General features: G+C 40.0%; 1 protein-coding gene across 5 annotated transcripts in view; it reads left to right on the forward strand.

Moving 5' to 3' along the window:
• Positions 1-14,451: 14,451 nt before the first annotated feature.
• SFSWAP (splicing factor SWAP) overlaps positions 14,452-19,572 on the forward strand; it is a 50,117-nt gene continuing 44,996 nt past the window's right edge. For 2 of the 5 annotated variants that reach the window (XM_075110751.1, XM_075110752.1), the window contains exons 1-3: positions 14,455-14,861; positions 17,340-17,509; positions 18,035-18,172. In XM_075110751.1, the coding sequence (XP_074966852.1) occupies positions 14,602-14,861; positions 17,340-17,509; positions 18,035-18,172 (568 nt within the window). In that variant the 5' untranslated portion in view covers positions 14,455-14,601. Of the gene's footprint in view, positions 14,862-16,817; positions 16,955-17,339; positions 17,510-18,034; positions 18,173-19,572 lie in introns of all 5 variants that reach the window. The other 3 variants (XM_075110755.1, XM_075110753.1, XM_075110754.1) reach the window with 3 other exon arrangements.

Below are 19,572 nucleotides of genomic sequence, written 5' to 3' on the forward strand. Positions count from 1 at the left end.
TTACTTGGTATTTTAAGATTGCTTAAGAAGAAAATTGTCTCTAGAATATGCATACATTAAAGTATAATCATGAAAATATTTGCTATACAAATGTTAATTTGCTTGAAAACACAGTTGGTTCTGTCCTTAAATTTACATTTAATGGAAAATACATCAGAGAAAGAAGTAACTAATTACAGGGACACGTTTGTCTGGGACCCACCCAAACAGCTAACAGATCTGGGCAGAGGAACACAGGATCCTTTAAGTGAACATTAAAGTGCTGTATGTTAAGTTCTTTTCCTGGTATTTTCTGTCCATTTCTTGGGTTGGTTTTTGGGTTTTGTTTTTGTCATTTTGGGTTTGTTGTTGGGGTTTTTTTGTTGGTTTTGGTTTTTGTTTTGGTTTTTTTTTTTTTCTGGTTTGGGTTTTTATGGGTTGTTTTTTTCTTTCAACTTTCAGTGCAGTCCTGACCAATGCTCTCCATTATCTGACAGAGGCAATTGCAGAAAAGGTTTTTAAAATGGCTTCATGCTCCAGGGACAGGGGAGTTGGATCAAACTAGTGCTTTTTCTGTCCTTTTAAGCATCAATGATTAGTCAACAGCCATGGCAGAGTAATGTAACCATCTAAGTTAGCAGCTTTCTCCATGTCTGAAAAAGCAGCTGGTGATTTCAGAAGGAAAATGTTTTGGACATTTCTAGATATCTAACGGCTGGAGAAGAGGATATGAAGAGCCTACACGGCCCAGAAATCAAGCAGGCTGCTCAAAAACAATGGCAAGCTCTTACATACTTAACCTTGTGACACACAGAAAATGTTTCTTTAATAGCTTTCCTCCTTCTGCAGTAAAAGTTACGATCACATTCTAGAAAGGTGAATGGGTGCTACTTAAGAGCTTTATTTTTTAAACAGTTAAAAGGAAATCTAAGTAGTAACTGATTCCTTGATACAGAGAAAACACTTTGCTAGCAGTGTTTTCTTTGTACTGAAGACTACAATAACATTACCTTTTGTTACACAGAAACTGCAGCTCTTATAAAAGTTGAATAACTTTCACCTGGGAAACAAAGAAAGAAAGAGGGGGGAGAAGAAACCCTAATCTTTAATTTTATCTAGGGCCTTTGCCTTTCTTCTGACATTATTTGAGACAAAAAAATACACCTGGAGTCTTCACATATTGATGCTGACAAAATACCTTTCAGACCTAGGCTTTTGGCAAAGGCAGCTGAGGAGAAGGACTTTGGCAATCAGATGTAACGTGGAAAGCTATCAAAAAATGACAATAGATTGAATATGCTTTTTAAATGGTTGAGTAAACAAATCTGGCCTCTTTTTTTTTTTTGGCTTTCTGCTGTTACATTGAAAGCAAAGCATACCATTTCAATGGCCTTTCTGAACAAGGCTAAAATGAAGAAATACTGATTTCTTCAGTAAATAATCCCATGTAAAGTATTACTAAATTACAGCAGCATTTCTCTAACATAACAGTTTGAGGGAAGAAAAAAAATCTGTTAACAGTTGGCAACTACTGTACTCGGCTTCCTATTTTTCTGGAAATCCAGCCAAGTTTTCCTCCTCCCCATCCAGGGGATTAAAGCCATGAGGCTAGAAAGCATGTATTACCAAACACTTGGGAAGAAACAAACATTCTTAGGATTTCTGTGCTAAATGCAGAACATTTACTAAAACAGAGTGTTTGTTTCAGGTGGCGAATGTAGATAATAAATACGAAAGTTTCAACTTTTTGTTTGTTTGTTTATCTAATTACTAAGCAGTTTCCCAGTGAACTTTAGAGAGGACGAGGCATTGCATTGCGCTAAATACCATGAAATTTTAAGAAGCATCTTAAAGATTCAGGCTAACAGGCCATTTGCTGAGAAGGCATAAATAAAGGCTCAGGAATATTGCAGCCTGCTGTCCAGACCAGCAGAACTTTCTGGGCACACACCACTTGAAAAATAGCAGAGGAGAACTAAATTATACTTTTGAACACAGAGGAAACCATGATAGAGGATAATCCCTTTTCCATAGTCTAAGAATACAGATTTTTCCTTCTACCATCACTGCACCGAACATGAAAGCACCAGTGCCATTGATCTTCTCATTAGCTTGTGCTGTTAGCCCTGAATATTGTCCACCATCAAATTACTCCGTAACAGATCTAAATGTGCAATATATTCCAATTACAGGACTTCACTGAGCTGTTCAGTCCTTCTGAAATCACTGAGCAAAGCTGCCCTTTTCTTAAAGTCAGCCAAATGGAGTACCATGGGGTTTATTTTCCCTTTAGCCTGGAGCGGGGCATTGGCACGTGTAGAGGCTCATAGGATATTCAGGCAGTTTTGCCAAAGGGTGATTTTCAAAAGCTTCTGACAGCAAGAATGGCTGACACTCACAGCAAAACATTTTACCATTTTCAAACCCCACTGCCAAATTCTAAGTTGTGCTTCTTCCAAAACCTAGGGGTATTACTACCCCAAAAAAAATGTAATATCAAGAAAAGTTGCCAAAACATGCCCCATGCCCCGATCTAAGCCACTTTTCTGGTAACAAAGATACAGGGTGAAAATTTATGCAGGAGTGGAAAATGTCAGACACAACACTTAAAGCTTGATACTGTTGCAGTTTTTGAAGATGAAAAATATTTTTCAGGTGAAATTTTTAGGCAGCCTTAAAAGGAGAGCTACAAGGCCAGTTTAACACTGTTTTTATTATTTTGGAATTTTGGCCAGATCTGAAGTTATTTATATTCATATTGTACTCAGGCTTCTCTCAGCAATACCTCAATAACATCAGAGATTTCTGCCTAAGGAAGGAACCAGGTAAAAATGCCAGAATAATTGCACAGAAAATAATTAAACCCCACGCTGCAGCCTCACACTAAGTAGTCACACTTCGCTGGTTCAGTGTGCGGAGTCATTTGGGAATTTTAGTTTTATTTGTTGTGAGTGGTCTTCATTACATCTGAGTAAGATATGCTTTTACGGGAACAAGTGCGTTGTACTGGATTTATAGTAGAACAACACAAAGACCAGCACAGGAAAGATGTATTTTAAGACTTTTTTTTTGTTTTGGTCAATAAACTGCTTATAAAGAAAGACAAAGATCAGATGCAAAGTGGAACTGATTTTGGAAGGGGAGTGAAAAGATTATAATTTTCTGCATCTTGTGAAATGATCAGATCTCAGAGAAAGAATAAACTTACCAGACTTCAAAAAAGCAGTTAGAGCAGATTATCACACATGAGAAAGGCATAGAGTGGAGTAATTTCTGGCATTACATTTCTGGCAGCATGAATTGTAAGACTCATGATAGAAAAAAAGTCTTCCTTTGGGATAAGAAAACCTATTTTTTTTGCTGAGCATAAACCTTTGAAAAACACTAATAGATTTAGCAATAAAAACACCAAAGAAATGAACTTTTGGGAGGTTACATCAAGAACAGGTTGCCGTGGGAAGAAAAGAAAGTGCTGCTTTGCTAGCCTGTCATGACAGAAGCATCCCAGGAGAAAGTCAGCCTTAAATAATCCTGCTCAGAGTACACATCTGGGAAAGGTTTGCGTGGTCAGAGCCTGTCTAACGGCAAAACTGTGCAGTGGTTTCTTAGATAAAGTATTTCTGCAGACAACTATCCATTTGAGAACACAGTGGTATTTGCTTCTTGCAGTTCTGAAACACCGTGTTAGACCTTCTCAAGCTTTTTATTACAGTAAGAGTGCCCATGGAAAACAAGGAAAACAACACTGAAGTGCTCCAAGTGAGTATTTCTGACATGGTTGAAAGTCTGAGTTTCTTTTTATAAGCACTGTTTCTTTTTCCAAACAAGCCAGCAGAAACTAGGTGGAACAAGAGAGTCGCCTTTAGATTATTTTTGTAGTTATGAGGACTAACACTGCAGACAAAGTACTCCATTCCTAGAACAAATTCCACAACCACACTGACATTTTGCAGGTAGAATTAGACCAATAGTTAATTAATATAGCAGTTTCCAAAAGCAAATCTTATGAAGACAGCACGTGGTCAGGAGTCACCCAGATAACAGCTGAAAAATCAAGATGTGTCTGTGCCCCTGCTGCAGTACAAAGATCATCCCATTCCACCTCTGTTAAATCATGTAGCTTTTTAGAGCAGAGCAAATTTGGGTTCCTCCAGCTTTGCTAAGACAACACTAGGTGTGACAGCATTAAGGTCTTTTTCCAGTGTGGGTTCACTGGTGTCTGAGCTCAAAATGCAGATTTTACATTTGCAGGAGTTCTAGGATTTCTCTAATCCTGATGTTCTGTTTACACAAATTGATATAATATTATATTTGAGACATCTACTCTGCTGTCAAAGTTCTCCCACAAAGACTTTCAAAGCTTGTTAGTCAGCCTCTGTGTTTTAAAAGAAAATATTTTCTAAGTCTTCATCTTAAAGTTCGCATCCTGCTTAAAGTTTGAATCTAGCAGTTCATGCCTCCAACCCTCAGAGGTATGATCAAGACCATCTGATGTTCATTGAGCCCAAACTCAGTCTGCCCCCTGGTCTCCACACTCAAACAGAAGTTCAGTGATCAATTTGCACAAGTCAGACACAGGCGATTATTAATACAGTGTAATCCCTGACGCCTTCCTCTAGTGCTCCTTGTCAAGGCCCTTTAAATCCGCTCTTAGATTATGAGACAAGACCAGAAATTCAAGGCAGTAAGAGCTCTTCATTCTCCTGTTGCTAGCAAGGCAGTCACACCCTCATGTACACGCAAGTACCCACCCATGCAAGTTATTTAAAATTAAAAGCTTTTCATTGATCCACTTCTTGGCAGAAGAGTACAAATATAATTGACATAGCTGTATGTGAATCTCTCTTGCTCAATGAAATACCACTAGTCTTTTGAAGATTGTCATCTCATCTGCTGGCAAGCGCGAGTTCCCAGGAAATGCAACAGGGGAACAGTAACAAACTGCACTGAAAAGAGGGGGAAAAATGAGGACCCTTCAGCAGTGGCAGCGTCCTGCATGACACGTAATTTAAGAAGCCTTGATAATAAAGAGCAACACAACCCAAGCCAAAATGCTGGAGAACAAGTGGAACAGTGGCTACGGAGGAAAACTTAAAAATGAACAAAATCTACATTTCGGTTTTAGGGCAGCATAGTCCCCACTATCTGCCCACCACTGCTTGCATCCCTCAGGGAGACAGACCCTCTTGAAATGATTGGGGTCATGTATTCCTCACACTGAGTACACGTCAGTGGAAGAGGTGTATGGATTCCCAGGATGGTTCAGATCAGAAGGGATGTCAGGAGGTCATCAGTCCAACCTCCTGTTCGAAGCAGGGTTGCTATGAAGTCAGACCAGGTTACTCATGGCTTAAGCCAAATCCTCGGGCTGGGTATTGTCTTTCAGGTTTTTGTATCTGTTATAATTTTCTGAAGATACTTCCTCTTCCAGAAACTGAATTTATGGAAACTGCATGAAGTGAAGCTTGAAGAAATCAACTTGTCTGTAAAGTTCCCTGGAGAATAAGAAGTTTGCCAAGAAATACCAACCCTGAGCCTCAGGGGAGAGTTCAATACTCCAGATTTTAGGGATCACTGTGTGTGGTCGATCCTATTTTTTCTTGCTTTTATCATTAGGACAAAGATATCAAGCAGTTTCCCAACACAGCGTGTTATGGGTGTAATTAACTTTCTCATTTCAGTTTTCATGTTATCGTTGTCCATCCTAACGTGAGTTCCCGTCACCACAATGTTGCTGCTTATGCCATAAATTAGATCTCTAAGACATTAATTCTATTTCCCAAGACATATCAAACACCTATACGATGTTATTGCTTTATTTTCCTTTGAAACACAAACCAGCTGTCTGATCCAATATTTCAAACCCCTAAGTTCTTAAACAGAAGCCACCAAGGTATTGAACATAAATTACTTCTACTGGAAGGAACTTCAGGAACAACTGACTGCTGAGCAGCATTTATTTCCTTTCATGTTAACACATTTAGGTGCGCTCTCCTTCGGTCTGACACCTATTTAGCACAACAAGATATGACCAAGATTGTGCAGGTCAGAACAGAAGCAATACAATGATAATTATGGAGTCTTTCTGCCTCATGTCCATAGCAGTAGAAACCCTCGGGATTACTGAAGAAGTTGACACAAACGTATTGCTTGTAAAGTTTTTATTTGACCCATCAGATTATTCAAGAACCACCCTGCCAGTTATTCTGAGATACGTTTTAATGTCTTCAGCACAAGCATACTCCCATACAAAATGTGAATGAATAAAGATTTAAGATTGCAAACAGTAGCAAGTCAAGAAGAAAGCATTACTAAAAGCCTCATCCTACCACCAGCCCAGCAGAGGCACACAGACATCCCTGAGGAGCTGTACTGATACACGGATCATTTCGGCTGTATAGAGGCAGATACCAGGCTGAGGTCTTCCTCTTTGAAGTTCTTCTATATTATAAAGCCTACAAAAAATAGGAAAAGCATCACAAGGCTTGGATTGCTTGTATGCTGAGACTTCAGCTTAACATGCTGATCAATATTGTCTCCTAACTATGTGTGCTTTCCTTTTACATCAAACCTGCACACAGTATAGAGACGGCAAATACACTTTTTCTGTGTCTCTTTACTAATCAGAGCAAAATTTATTAGCTTACCCTGTACTATGAAGCACTTGGCTTTGCTTCTCCTGTACAGGTAAGTCGTATTAACCTAAATGTCTTATGCAGTTCAGACTTCAAAGCTAAGAAAGCCATAACCATTTCATTAGGCCGAGAGGCATCTTTATGAAGCATCAACAGATCTTGGAGCAGTTTGCTTCCAGATTTGGTAGCTCAGGTTTCTCCCCTCACAGCAATGATGTTCTGAGCCTTGCACATAGAATTATGTATTACGAAAAGCAGCATCAAGAAAGAAAGAAGCTGTGGGAATTGACATCAGTAGAGGAAGACAGCACGACAGGCACAATTTTGAAATAAAGTCAATGAATTTTAGAATAATAAATTCTAATATAGGGTGTCTCTTTCATCACTTAATTATCATTTTCTACTCAGCTGTGTTTCAGATTGAGGTATTTCAAATAAATCATTGGATCCAAGTACACGCCTTTAAGTACAGGTATCTTTTCCACCTTCAGAAATGGATGTTATCTCAACTGTATATAGCAGAGGCTAAGGTATTATAGCATACCTCAATGAACAGCGGCGGTGAGCTTTCTTTTTATTTTGGATTCAGGTCTCAGATATTGCCATTACGGAAACCCTAACAATTTATATCCATCAGATCCACCATGAAGGGACAACAGCTCCACTGGCTTCCCATGTCCCTCACTCTATCCCAGCCGATGCGTGAACGGGAAAGACAAGAGTTTTGCAAGGGATGACGGCAAGTTGCACTAGAGAAAAAACACGCAAAGAAAATGGCAAATTACATACGGCTTTACACCGACTGATTTGAAGGCGCTGTGCGTAGCACACTCCAAAAGCACCAGCTGTTCAGTATAAAACACTTGACACTGCTGAGACATTTGGAAGTCAAACATCGAACACTGAAAGAGAAACTTAAGGGGTTTTTATCCAAGAAAATTTGAAGCCTTAGAGGGAAGAATTAACTGGATTTGATTACTCAAACTCGCAATATCAATGTGAAGGCACTTCAGCCTTCTTATTTGGCATCTCTGTGAATCACGCAGCCTTACAAAAGACGGTGTTGCTGGAGGTCTTTGTGCAGTCGTCAGCTTCAAGATGCAGAGAGCCATACGCAACAGCATGCAGTGTATTGTCCCGCCGTGCCATCTGGCACTGGGTTAATGTGTCTATCAGCCACTGCTTTCACTCCTGACAAGCTATTACTCAGCTGCATAACTGATAGGTCAATTGTAGTCTACTTTGATTTGTAAGCTGTCTACCCAAAAATTACCATTTTTTAAAGTTATATTCTGACTCAAAGAAATGTTTATTTCAAGAAGTATTTTTCAAATGTTTTAGACTTAGAAATTTTGCTGCAGTAAGATTCAATAAAAAAGCATGTATGAAATATCACAGTTACAGCAGTTGTTTATTAAGGACCTCACAAAGCAAACTTCTACTCCCAAGTCCATATGATCACATCGTCGCATGCATGCTATCAAGGGCTTGACAGCAACGTTTCTGCCTACGGGCTTGTTAGGCAAACTGTCCATGTACCGGTTGTTCTTGCAGTCCAGGCAGGCTCCATCAGCAATTCTGCATGCAAACCTTTCAGAAGACAACTCCTCTCCTCTTCACCCTCACACAAAGGTGCAGAGATGTTGATTTCTATTTGACAACAATCAACATTAGAACTCAACCTAGTCAAACTTTAAGTTCATTTTCCATCAGACCTAAGCATATCGCAATTATATTCACAGTTCACATCCTACAATGTGGGACCGAACATTTTGCTTTCCATTATGGATCAACAAAATCCCCTATGATGTGAATGCCAGTCTAGCAAGCAGATGACTCGCTGTGCAGATGGATTAATAGACTTAAGGAATTGCTGTTTGTGAACATTCACAGGAATTAGAAAGTAGTTGTAAGGCAAACAACAAGTAAAAAATCAAAACTAAAAGATAGTAAAGCATACTTCAATCTGTTCACAAACAGTATGCCAACAAAGGGGGGACAATTTTTGGGGTGGTTTATTTTTATCTTTTTACACATTCCTGTGACTCTTTTCATGCATTAAAGGAACCAATGAACTAAGTTTATTGACACTCAACTACCAGCATTAAAAATAAAACAAGATCACCACCCAGTAGAGCCATGGGAGGCTTAAGAGCTCCTCTGATGTCTCCTACCTATGAAACTTTTCAACACGTTATCTTGACTGATTAACCTTTGGTAAAGCATTGAAAAATTAAGTGCAAATAAAATGAAAATCTTCAAAAAATACTCTGTAGAACAGAAGATCACGGAACAGTAAAGAAGCTATTAAACAACACAAACTGCTGCTGCTCTACCTTTTTCCTCTAGCAATGAGTGGTAGGCTACCCAGTGCAAATCTTTAATAATTACTTCCACAAAGGAGTGCAGTATTGATTTCTCTAAAGCACACAGAGGGCCAGGAGTGCTTTAGCATCATTTGACAGAGAAGCCTCAAAAAAGCAGTGGCTGCTGAAGAGCAACATTTACTTCATTTGCAAAAAACCCAAATTGCCAGGACCATGAGGTCTGCAAGTAAGCCTTTCCCTGGCTTCTACATTCATTTTATCTTATAAAATGACAGCCATTAATAATCTGTATTTCCTTGTTGTTATTATTAATAAATATGGTCTCACAATCTATCAAAGCTAATGAATCTGTCTTGGGGTCTTTAAGCATGCTACTATTAAAAATAAATAAGAACTGCTTTAATACAGGGTTACATAAGGGCAGACTTTGACATTTCAATATCTGTATATTCTGCCCCCCACCCCCCCCCAAAAAAAAAAAAAAAAAGAGCAGAAAGCACTTATTTCTTTATGTATCAAGTGGTGCTTCAAGCAGCAGGTCAGTGATTGTCAAGGTTTAGTTAGGAATGTTATCACACTGTTAGACAAATGGTACCGCTCATAGGAAAAATAAGTTTATTTTCTGTATGCAGTAATCCTGCTCAGCTACGACCTTCTCTTCTTTTGCAGAGAGGACTCCTCTTAACAACCAAGAGGACATTAAATACCCAGACTGTAACACAGGGTTGGCTGCTTTGTTGCACAAAGAATTTAGTGTAAAACTTCCCTGCCATAAGACAGATGTACTATCAACTTTGAAGGCTGCTCTTAAACCCATCAGTCTGCCTACAAAGTAGCAGTTCATTTTGACTGTGTTATCTGCAAGACAGAACATCACTTAAAAAACAAAACCAAAGCACATCCAGCGATACTCTGCTTTGCGAACAAAACCACAAACACATTCCGTATGGAGCTTGTGTCATGGGTTTCTCAGTAACAACAAAAGCAAAGCTATAATGAAAGATGAACGTAAAGAATTTGGTTAATTACAAACTGATTATATTTTAAGACTATTTCATTTTCTTTACAAATCTTTTGTACTATAACAGAAGTTGCTTGTTGCACACTTTAACTGAAAATGTCTCATACACAAGCACCTTTTTTTGGAAAAAATGTAAGAAAACAAAGCTACTGATGTAAGAGGATTCAAGAGCAAACCCAATATTGATTGTTAGCACTACTCATATGCTTTAATTTACACTTCTTAAGCACACAGTAATAAAACGCCTTATAAAATACAACAGTGAAGATGGTTTTGAATAAAGAGAAGAGAAAGCAAAGGAAAGGGAAAAGGGACAAACTTTGTGTATTGTTTTCTGTTTATATTTAAGTGCATCTTTGCTTCTTACAACCACACACAAGAAAGGAGTTCTCTGGCCTAAAGAGAGTAACCAAACACATTAGTCACAGAAATTGGCAGGCTTGAAACACACACACAAACCCAAAACAAAACAAACACAAGCAAAAATCCTACCAAGGGTTACATGGTGGATCTGTGTAACTTGCCAGAATAAAAAAGGTGGTCAATAAATAAAAACACTGTGCTAAAAAGATGAGAGGGGGGTTTACCTCATTTTTTCAAGAGACAGAGGTAAGTAGAATCTCTATACAATTAACACAAAAGCTAAGTAACTCTCTGGGTATAAAGTGAGCAACTAAGCTATGAATTACAGGAAGATAATAATTAAAAAGAACCGGAAATCCTTAACGACTACTTTGCACCCAGTCATTAATGCATCCAGTTACATACTGCAGTCATTAACATACCCATATATTGTTTACCTAGCTACTGTTACACAGCCATTCTGTATTTAAAATGTGATTCCAATTCAATTGGATGGGAATTACCGTATGTTTTATAGGTGGATGCTACAGTAACAGCAGAAATAACAATAAAATCTGCTCAAAGTCATGACAATTTAGAGAATATCTTCTTTAAGAGAATAATTATGTACAATTTTTGCGTTCAAGGAAACCTCACAGGGTCTGTGCATCCTTCCCTAAAGAACACAGCAGCTCCTTTGTTAGAAGACACCACTGAGAATAAAGAAGTCTGGCGGCAGTGAGGTCCATGCCAAGTTCCATAATGAACAAACGATGACCAAGAAAAAAAAAAAAATTTAATCTCGGCTCCAGCCTGACTAAACAGAGCATTTTCTACAAAAATAACAAACCTACTTCTATAGCTTGAGAGCGCTAATGCCAAGATTAATACAGTGATACACAAGGTTTCTATTTTTACTGTAAAAAACATTGCGCTTGTGTTGATCAACAAAATCCTTTATCGTACCTCTCATATACAGGTTTGTCCCCTTGTAACCAATACAGAAGACTACGAGCCTGTTCTTTGAACTTATACCAAATCCCACTCCCAAATTAGAGTTTCTTAATCACTGAAAAATTGCATGTGTTTCTGTAAAGAACTGCTTACCCATCCTGCACTTTGTTTTCTGCAGGATCTCTAACTCCAGACCTTCAGATTTCATATCTCCCATGCGCTTGGAATAACATTTGATGTGTTCTTTTGGTATGCTGAAAATTCCTTTAGATTGCTGAAACGTGATAGAAATTGCATTTTTCTCTACAATCAGCACAATGCTTTTCTTTCAAACCTACTTCAGAGCTGAAAAATAATGTGTTATTCTACACTTGTAGCTAAAGATAAACTGCAAAACAATACTAGATGACTACACTTCCATTCGTATAGAGCAAAAAAGACTGGTATCAGCCTAGGAAGGAAAGGCTTGTTTTTACTTGCTCTGTACTGGTTTTCTTTCCTATAGCAAAATGAAAATACAAAAAGTGAAAGGGAGAGAGATTAATTTTGTAATTTTTTTCCTGTTACAGCTAGCCACTCTTCAACACAGCCAGAACAGCTGGGACTAATCAAGGGTCTGAATGAAATAACATGGGCATCCTACCATATAAAGACTTTGAAACAGAAGCCTACAGTGATTTCAGAGTATTTTTCCCTATTAGTAGATATTAAAGTTGGATGTGTCTTTAAATGTGGTAAAAAAGCACAGCCCTTATTATGACTAGCACCAGGTTTCCTTCCCAATGATGATATACACTGGAAAACACCAAAAAAATGGAAAAAAGTTTACTTTTTTACACATACTGGAGAAAAAAGAATATTAACTGTCCAAAAGGAGGAATAGATGCTTTTTTACTAGAATGCAAATTTGTAATTCATTATGACATACTTTCTTAAATACATTAAAGATCCCTGTATGTACTCTGCTTGTGTTCCTACTTCTTTTCCTCAGGTACTCAGTAATCTGAAAATAACTGTTGTGCTGTAGTCCTGCTCTTCTAGAAACCTCTCTTAATCTCTCTTCTGCTTACAGGCTAAATACATGTGAACAAATAGCCTAGAACACCCCATGCTGTAATAAATGGCAAGATGCTGCTGCAGGCCTCGGGTTTCATTTTGACCCCTTTCTCAAAAATAGACATATGGTTCCCCTTTTCCATTTCTTTACATTATTTTCAAACCACCAAACTAACACAAATTAGTTTTTTAAAGTCTTATCCCCTCCTGTTCTTAATAATTCACTGAGAACATTATCAACACCTGGTGCTTTATTGTTCCTGGGTGTCCCTGGTTCTTCTACAGGCTCAGCTGGCTGGAAAATTGCTGTTTGTTCACCTTTATCCATTTCACCATTAAAGAGATGATTAAAATACTCCCTCCATCTTTCTGTAATTGCATTCTTTGTAACCAAGATTTTCATTTTTGTCCTTTATCTGACTCATGTCCCACTAAAATGGTCTGAAGTTATCTTATTACACGTCAACTGCACAGACCCATTTTTGTGCCGGACCATCTTTTTGCTGAGTCATTTGCATTACCAGAAAACCTAACGGAAGTCACAAAATCCTTGCCACATATCAGTGTCCAATTGCCTCTTGTACTCCCCATCAAAAACTGTTTAATTTTTTTCTTGAAGTCCTTTCTATTGTTTTCTCCTGCTCTTTTGTTTACTCCAAACGTTTCCCAGCTGGTATAAAACTGTTGCACAACACTCAAGTGTGTTCCCACCTGTCTCCTTGGTGTTCAGTTCTGTATTTTGTTTCCCCAAAGGCAAGTGTTACACCTACAACTTCTCTCTTCATTAAAACAACTCAGTCATTGCTTTTATAAAACAGTAAGATACATCTGAAGCATCTACCTTTAGCAGATTTGTTCACCGATAGCTTTGAAGTGTCAGATAATGACTGGTAACTTCCACATATTCATTTCGAAGGATACAGATGTTAACTTTTGTATGTTTTTAACCATCTTTTCTAGGACATGGAGTGACAGGTGGAACTGTGTATGCATCACAATCACCTAAAAGCAGCATTACAGAGTTTACTCAGATTTTGAACTTCACTTTGAAAGATACTGTGAAACCCCATGTACTATTGCTTTTAATTTCATTACTTTAGACGAATCAAGAAGCATCCAAGGAAGTTTCCAGACTCCTCCTTCAGCAAGTTTACATGGTAGCAGGTATTTGTAAACGCTGGCACAAGATATCCATCCCTTTTCAGTGTTTGTGCAGTGCTTTTCTCACACTTTTTTACATATTTCATTCCTTTGTGTACTATGATGCCAGTAAGTTGTTAGCACAAGAAAGCCCCAGCGGTTCTGCCTATATTTGCGAGTGCCCAGAATCTCTCCTAACAAAGGCTGTGAATTAACTTCCACTGTGAACTGCAAAACACGACGTGCTCCGTTACACTTTATTAGAACATCTGCAAAACAATGTTTCTTCATACTTCTTGAAGACTGACAAAAATAAGAATCCTGACGTAAAAAATACTGAAAATTTCAGTCAGGATTACATAATTTTTAGCAAAAACAGTCCGCTTCATCAGTTTCTTTGAAAACTCTTCCTCAGCGCCACAGCCTTTCCCCTCCCGCTTCGGCTCCCAGGCCCACTCTCCCCTCCAGCTTCCAGGCTGAGGTGAATCCTGAGGCGAATCCCCGCTCTCTGCTACGCCTTCCCGCAGCTCCCCGTGCGAGAGCCCCGGCGTCCCCGCTCCGGCCGGCGCCGCCCCTCCGGGACTCCCGACAGGCACCGGGACACACGGCTCCTGCCCCGCGCGGCGCACCCGCGGCCTCCCTCGCTCTCTTTTTAAACTCTCCGTACGCATTTCAGCGGAGATGTACCACAAAAGCATCCGAACCCGCCCCGCCCCCGGCCCCGGGGCGGCGGCAGGAACGGCGCGGCCCCGCTCCCACCGCCCCGGGGGACCCGCCCCGCCGCTCCTCCGCCCTCCCCTTATTCCGCACTTTCGTCACGGCCGGTGCCGTCACAGTCCCCGCCTGGCAATCGGACGGTGCCGCCGAACGCGGCGCTGCCCCGCCGGTAGCGCGGAGCCGCGCCGCCTTTCCCTTCGAGTTCACTCTCGGGCTGCCAAAGCCGAGGGCGAATCTGCGGGCTGCGGGCGGCCAGCCTAGCCTCTGCTCTGCCAGCGGAAGCGGAAGGGTCGCCATTTTGTTTCGGGTGATGGCGACTGTGGTGCTCTGGAGCTGGGGAGTTTAGTGCGGGCCCGGCCTCCTGGGGGACTCGCTTCTCGGACAGTCGTTGTTACTGCGAGTTTCCTCCTCCTCGCTGCATCCCCTGGTGATGTACGGAGGGGTCGGAGGTTCTCGACGGACTGCAGAAGAAGCAGGCCCGCCGCCCCTAATGTTGTTGTCAGGCGGGGGAGCGGTCCCCGGGCCCCCCGGAGGAGGTGGAGGAGGAGGTGGAGGTGGGAGTAGCCGTGTGGAGCTGCTGGTTTTCGGCTATGCCTGCAAGCTGTTTCGAGATGATGAGAAGGCTCAGTACCAGGAGCAGGGGCGACACCTTATTCCTTGGATGGGAGACCCCAAGATCATGATCGATAGGTCGGTGTAACACAACCCCCAGACTCTGCTGCGAGATCTCCTGTTATAGCCTCTTTCTGTTCCTCCCCTTATGCTGTGGGCAGGTGAGGGCGGGGGATGAGCAAAGGGCTCACTCTGGCAGACGTGTGGGGATCTTCTTTGCTGGCAGAGATGGAGGGCAGCTCCTCCTGGTAGAGCGCTGCGAGTGCTGCGTCTGGAACGCTGCAGGGCCGTCCCCCCGGCAGCGGGAACTTGGGGTTCCCCGCTCTGGCAGTGCTGGGAGGTTCCCCTCCTTCTGACAGTCAGTGTGCGCTGGGTCTCTCTGCTCCACTTGACAGGGTAGGGTTTGCAAGGTGGAGTGGAGAGTGGGAATTATCTGTTCCTTTTCAATGCAAACCGCAAACATCATCTTTTCTCACTTGGAAACCAAGGGAGCCTTATTGCATGGGAGCACGTATTAGGCACTTTACATGTTCTCTAAGCGAGAAGGGTGCAGTGTGGGGACTGGAAAGGTATTTATCCACCTTAGGGGAAATGGGGTTTTCTTATTTCTCCTTTGTAATCTGGCTGCAAGCTGTCGGTGGGATATCCCAGGAGCAATTCTTGGCCTAATTACTTTTCCTTGTGCCGTGATTCGTTGTATTAGGCAGAATGGCTTTGATTTTGGGTGCTTGCTTTTCAAATTTTATGTCAGGCGTGGCTTTTTTTCGTTGTTCTGCATTAGGTGCATGTTCGTGGCCAGAAAGAGTAATAGACTCTGCTTTGACATTTCTTCTGGCCTCTAAGTTGTTTCAGCAATATGGGGTGGGATTTAGAAATAAATGAATTCAGAATGAATTTTCTGAATATTTTTCTGGAGAGAGGGAAGATGGGCGGTCAGGTTGGGTATATTTGAGTGAAGCACTGAAAGTACAATTTAAGAGTTGTGGCTGACCCTGAGAACCTCAGTGGGAAAGATGGAAGGATTTTGGTTTGAAAAGGATCACATGACATACTATAGATATTTGTCCCCTCAATTTCATCATTGCTTTGGTGCTATACATAGCACAATTGTTCTCGTTTTGATTTAACAACTGTATTTGGCTTGGAAGTATATCAGCAAGGGAATGTCTTTTCATTTCCTTCTATAAGACTGGAGAAAAAAAGAAATGCCCATGCACTGTGTTGGGGTTTACACCATTAATATTTTTTGTGATTGAAATTAACTTGCTGAATTGGAACAAACATAAAGATGTGAAAAAAACCAACCATAAATATTTATAGCTATGTATAATTTCTGAGAATAGAAGTGTTACGATGCACACTTCTAATCCAGATCACTTTTGTGATAGATTTCATTAGAGGCCATTTTTGTGGTCCTGTGCAACAGTAACCCAGTTTACAGTCGTTACGGAAATTGTTGGGAGCAAAAACTAAGTATGTGCATGTATGTACATATAATGCCAAAAAACCTAAATAACATGCATTTGTAAGTTAAGGTAGCTTGCAATTACTAATCTTATAAACTCCTTTGGAAGCTTAGATTCTTTTTATCTCCAGCAGCAGGAAGTCTTCATTTTTCTCCATTTTGAGAAAAGCACATTGCTATGAGAAGACATGGGTTGAAGTTTGCCTGTGGACAGAGCTTGATTAACCAGACCTACGTGTTTCATTAACTTTTTACTATAAGAATATTTACTTTCTTTGTTTTTGGTCTAGCAAGTTGGCACAAATCAAGAGTTGTGTGTGGGAAGACACCTCAGCGGAGTCGAGTTTACTGTCACTTTACTTTTCAATCAGTTTCTCTTACTGATGCATAAACATTATCCCAATGCAGTGCTTTTCCTGCAAATGAAATTATTTCTGCTTAGTAGAAAGGAACTGTACGTCATTGATCTTTGCCGTTTTTACGGTGAACCTCCTTAAATTGCATGTATATGTTACTGTTCCTATGTATGTGTGTCTCTCTATCACATAACCCAGAACTTATTTCCTCAGCCAAATGGCTAGGGGCCGAGCCTAGCCATGATTTTACCTCCAATGGACGCAAGTTTCTATGGTGAAGATATCTCCTGAGAGTTCGGGACTAGCAGAAAGAAGCGAGGAAATTTCGACCGTTTGGTTCTTACGGATAGGTATTTATGTATTCGGGTTTGTGTGAATGTAAGCTATTTGACTTTCCAGAAAAACGTATTTTGCAAGTGACATTGATTGGTTGGTTGAAGCACGTACGGTAAGAGCTGTTAAGGAAATGGATCCCACGTAAACTATTAAAGGATACCTTTGCCTTTAATTGTAATAATTTATTAGCTTCTTTGAGAGGAATTTAGACTATTAAACAAATTTTCAATAGTTGGTGACAAATGATTAACAAAATTAAACGTAATTTCTAAAAGGAAATATGCTTTAACGTATAAGTTTGGTTGCTTTTTTTTTTCATTTTTAATGGGTAAGTATTTAAATAGTCGCATAAACCCAAGCCCTAAGTTTTTTGCATTGACCAGCTGTTTCATCTTGCAGGTATGATGGGCGTGGTCACCTACATGACCTTTCTGAATATGATGCTGAATATTCCACGTGGAACAGAGATTATCAATTGTCTGAAGAGGAAGCTAGAATAGAAGCCCTCTGTGATGAAGAGAGGTATTTAGCCTTGCATACGGACTTGCTTGAGGAGGAGGCGAGGCAAGGTATTGCTCAAGGAAACTTCCTGAGTTTAGCACATGTTTAAATAAACAATTATGACATTAAATTTACTCCTAATTTTATACTCTCTTTTTCTGATGTTATCTTGACAGTACCCAGTGGATTCGAAAAACGGGAGTCTTTGCGTATGTGAGAGGACCTCAGGATAGTTTAAATATAGATCCACACAGAAATTGCACAGATACTGAGGGCAGACTGGCATATGAGACCCAAAAAAACCCAAAATAAACACATTCTGCTTCTTTTTTAGTGTTGTATAAACGAAATTCTGTGCTCTGGTATGCTTAATTACATTACAGTGTTTTAACCCGCAGCCTTTATCTCTTCAGGAAGAAATAAATGGTCAGCATATGCACATGCTGTGTTTTTCTGTTCAATTTGTAATGACAGTTAAAATGATTGGGTGAAAACTTCTAATTTAAAAACTGAAGTAAGAAATATTACTTTTTTTTTTAGCAAATTAGCTTTTAAGTATGTTCTAATGATTGGTAACTGCATTTTTGTTCAAGAGGAGGAATATAAAAGGTTGAGTGAAGCTTTGGCAGAGGATGGTACCTATAATGCAGTGGGATTCCGTTATGGCAGTGACTATTATGACCCTTCAGAGCCCACCGAGGAGGAAGAGCATCAGCCTGCAAAACAAAGAGGTAAGGGGTAAAAAGCGCAAGGGTTAATTGAGAGGAAGAACATGGCACCTCTGTGTCTCTCATTTACAGTTGAAGGTTGAAAACGTGCATTTCATTAAAATGCAAATAAAATATCTCAGAGCATTTCAGTAAAGTCTTTATGGATCTGTGTTACTGAGTATTTGCAAATTTCGCTCTTGATATGCTTAAATGTTTTGCTGCTGCGGCACAGCTAATGCTACACTAGTCAGGAAATCTAATTCTGCTGTCTTGCAGATTCTTATTCAGAAAAGACTAGTAATTCATCACATGGCTGTCTGTTAACACTATGTTTCTTGGTCAAGCAGGAAGAGATCATTACAAACATAGAATAGTAATTAACAAGAATATGTGGTTCTTTAAGTCTAGATTTTGTCATCTTGGTAATTACAAACGAGTCTGTTTTCAGCGCAATTAGCGTGTCTCTCTCCATGATCTTAAAAATTGCAGAATTCAGATTCTCATGTTCCCATCTTTAATTATGATAGCTTTGCATTTTTAACATCAAGTCTTAAGGAAGCTTTCAAGTGTTATTGAATATGTCTTAGCAAAGTTAGGATTGTTTAATTAACTACTGGGTTGTCTAACTATGTATTGGTGGGTTACAGTGGTATGAGATGTGCTTTTTTTCACCTTGGTGTGTGCTACAATGCAGGACCATTTTAGGGGCTAAAGCTTAGTTGGTGTGTTTTGCTGCTCTGTGGGGGAGGTTGTGTCAGGGCACAATGCTGCTTGCATTCTACCAAGGGTTTCTCCTGTACTCTTTAGTACCGATGCTGAATTGCAGTGTCTTTTGTGGGGTTCATTTGTGTTACTCTCATTTGTCTGGTAGGTTCCATAACCAGACAGTTTCTAAGTTCTCTTTACATAGTTTTTGAGTGTTTCTTGTGATAGGCGTGTTTTCCATGTTGTCTGGATCTGTGTATGTATCGGGATAAGCCCACTGAAAAATTGGAGGTGATAGAGAACATGTCTGTAGCTCAGCTCCCCCATCTTTCTCTACTGCACGGAAGTTAAAAAGATGAATGCCCTCTCTCTGTTGGTTACTAAAACGGGAATCTGCTGAACCTTACAGGGTTGTCTGTATTGTAGGAGGCCTTTGCAAAACTGCATGAAAATGTGCCATAATGTTACAGAATCTATTTTGATCAAGTGTATAAGGAATAAATAAAAATTCCAGTTTTTGTTTGGTAAGAGAGCTGTCATGAATTCAAGTTGTGTCTGGGTCGTTCCACGTTACATTTTTCTTTCCTGGAATGGTGAGATACCTAGAATAATGTATTTCAGTCTTAATGAAGTAATATTTTTAGGAATAACGCTAAAAAGTGACAACTTAGTCATTGGCAAAGAGGGATATAACTACCCAGTCATTGGCAAAGAGG

Source organism: Phalacrocorax aristotelis, chromosome 15, assembly GCF_949628215.1.
Source record: "Phalacrocorax aristotelis chromosome 15, bGulAri2.1, whole genome shotgun sequence".
NCBI lineage: Eukaryota > Metazoa > Chordata > Aves > Suliformes > Phalacrocoracidae > Phalacrocorax > Phalacrocorax aristotelis.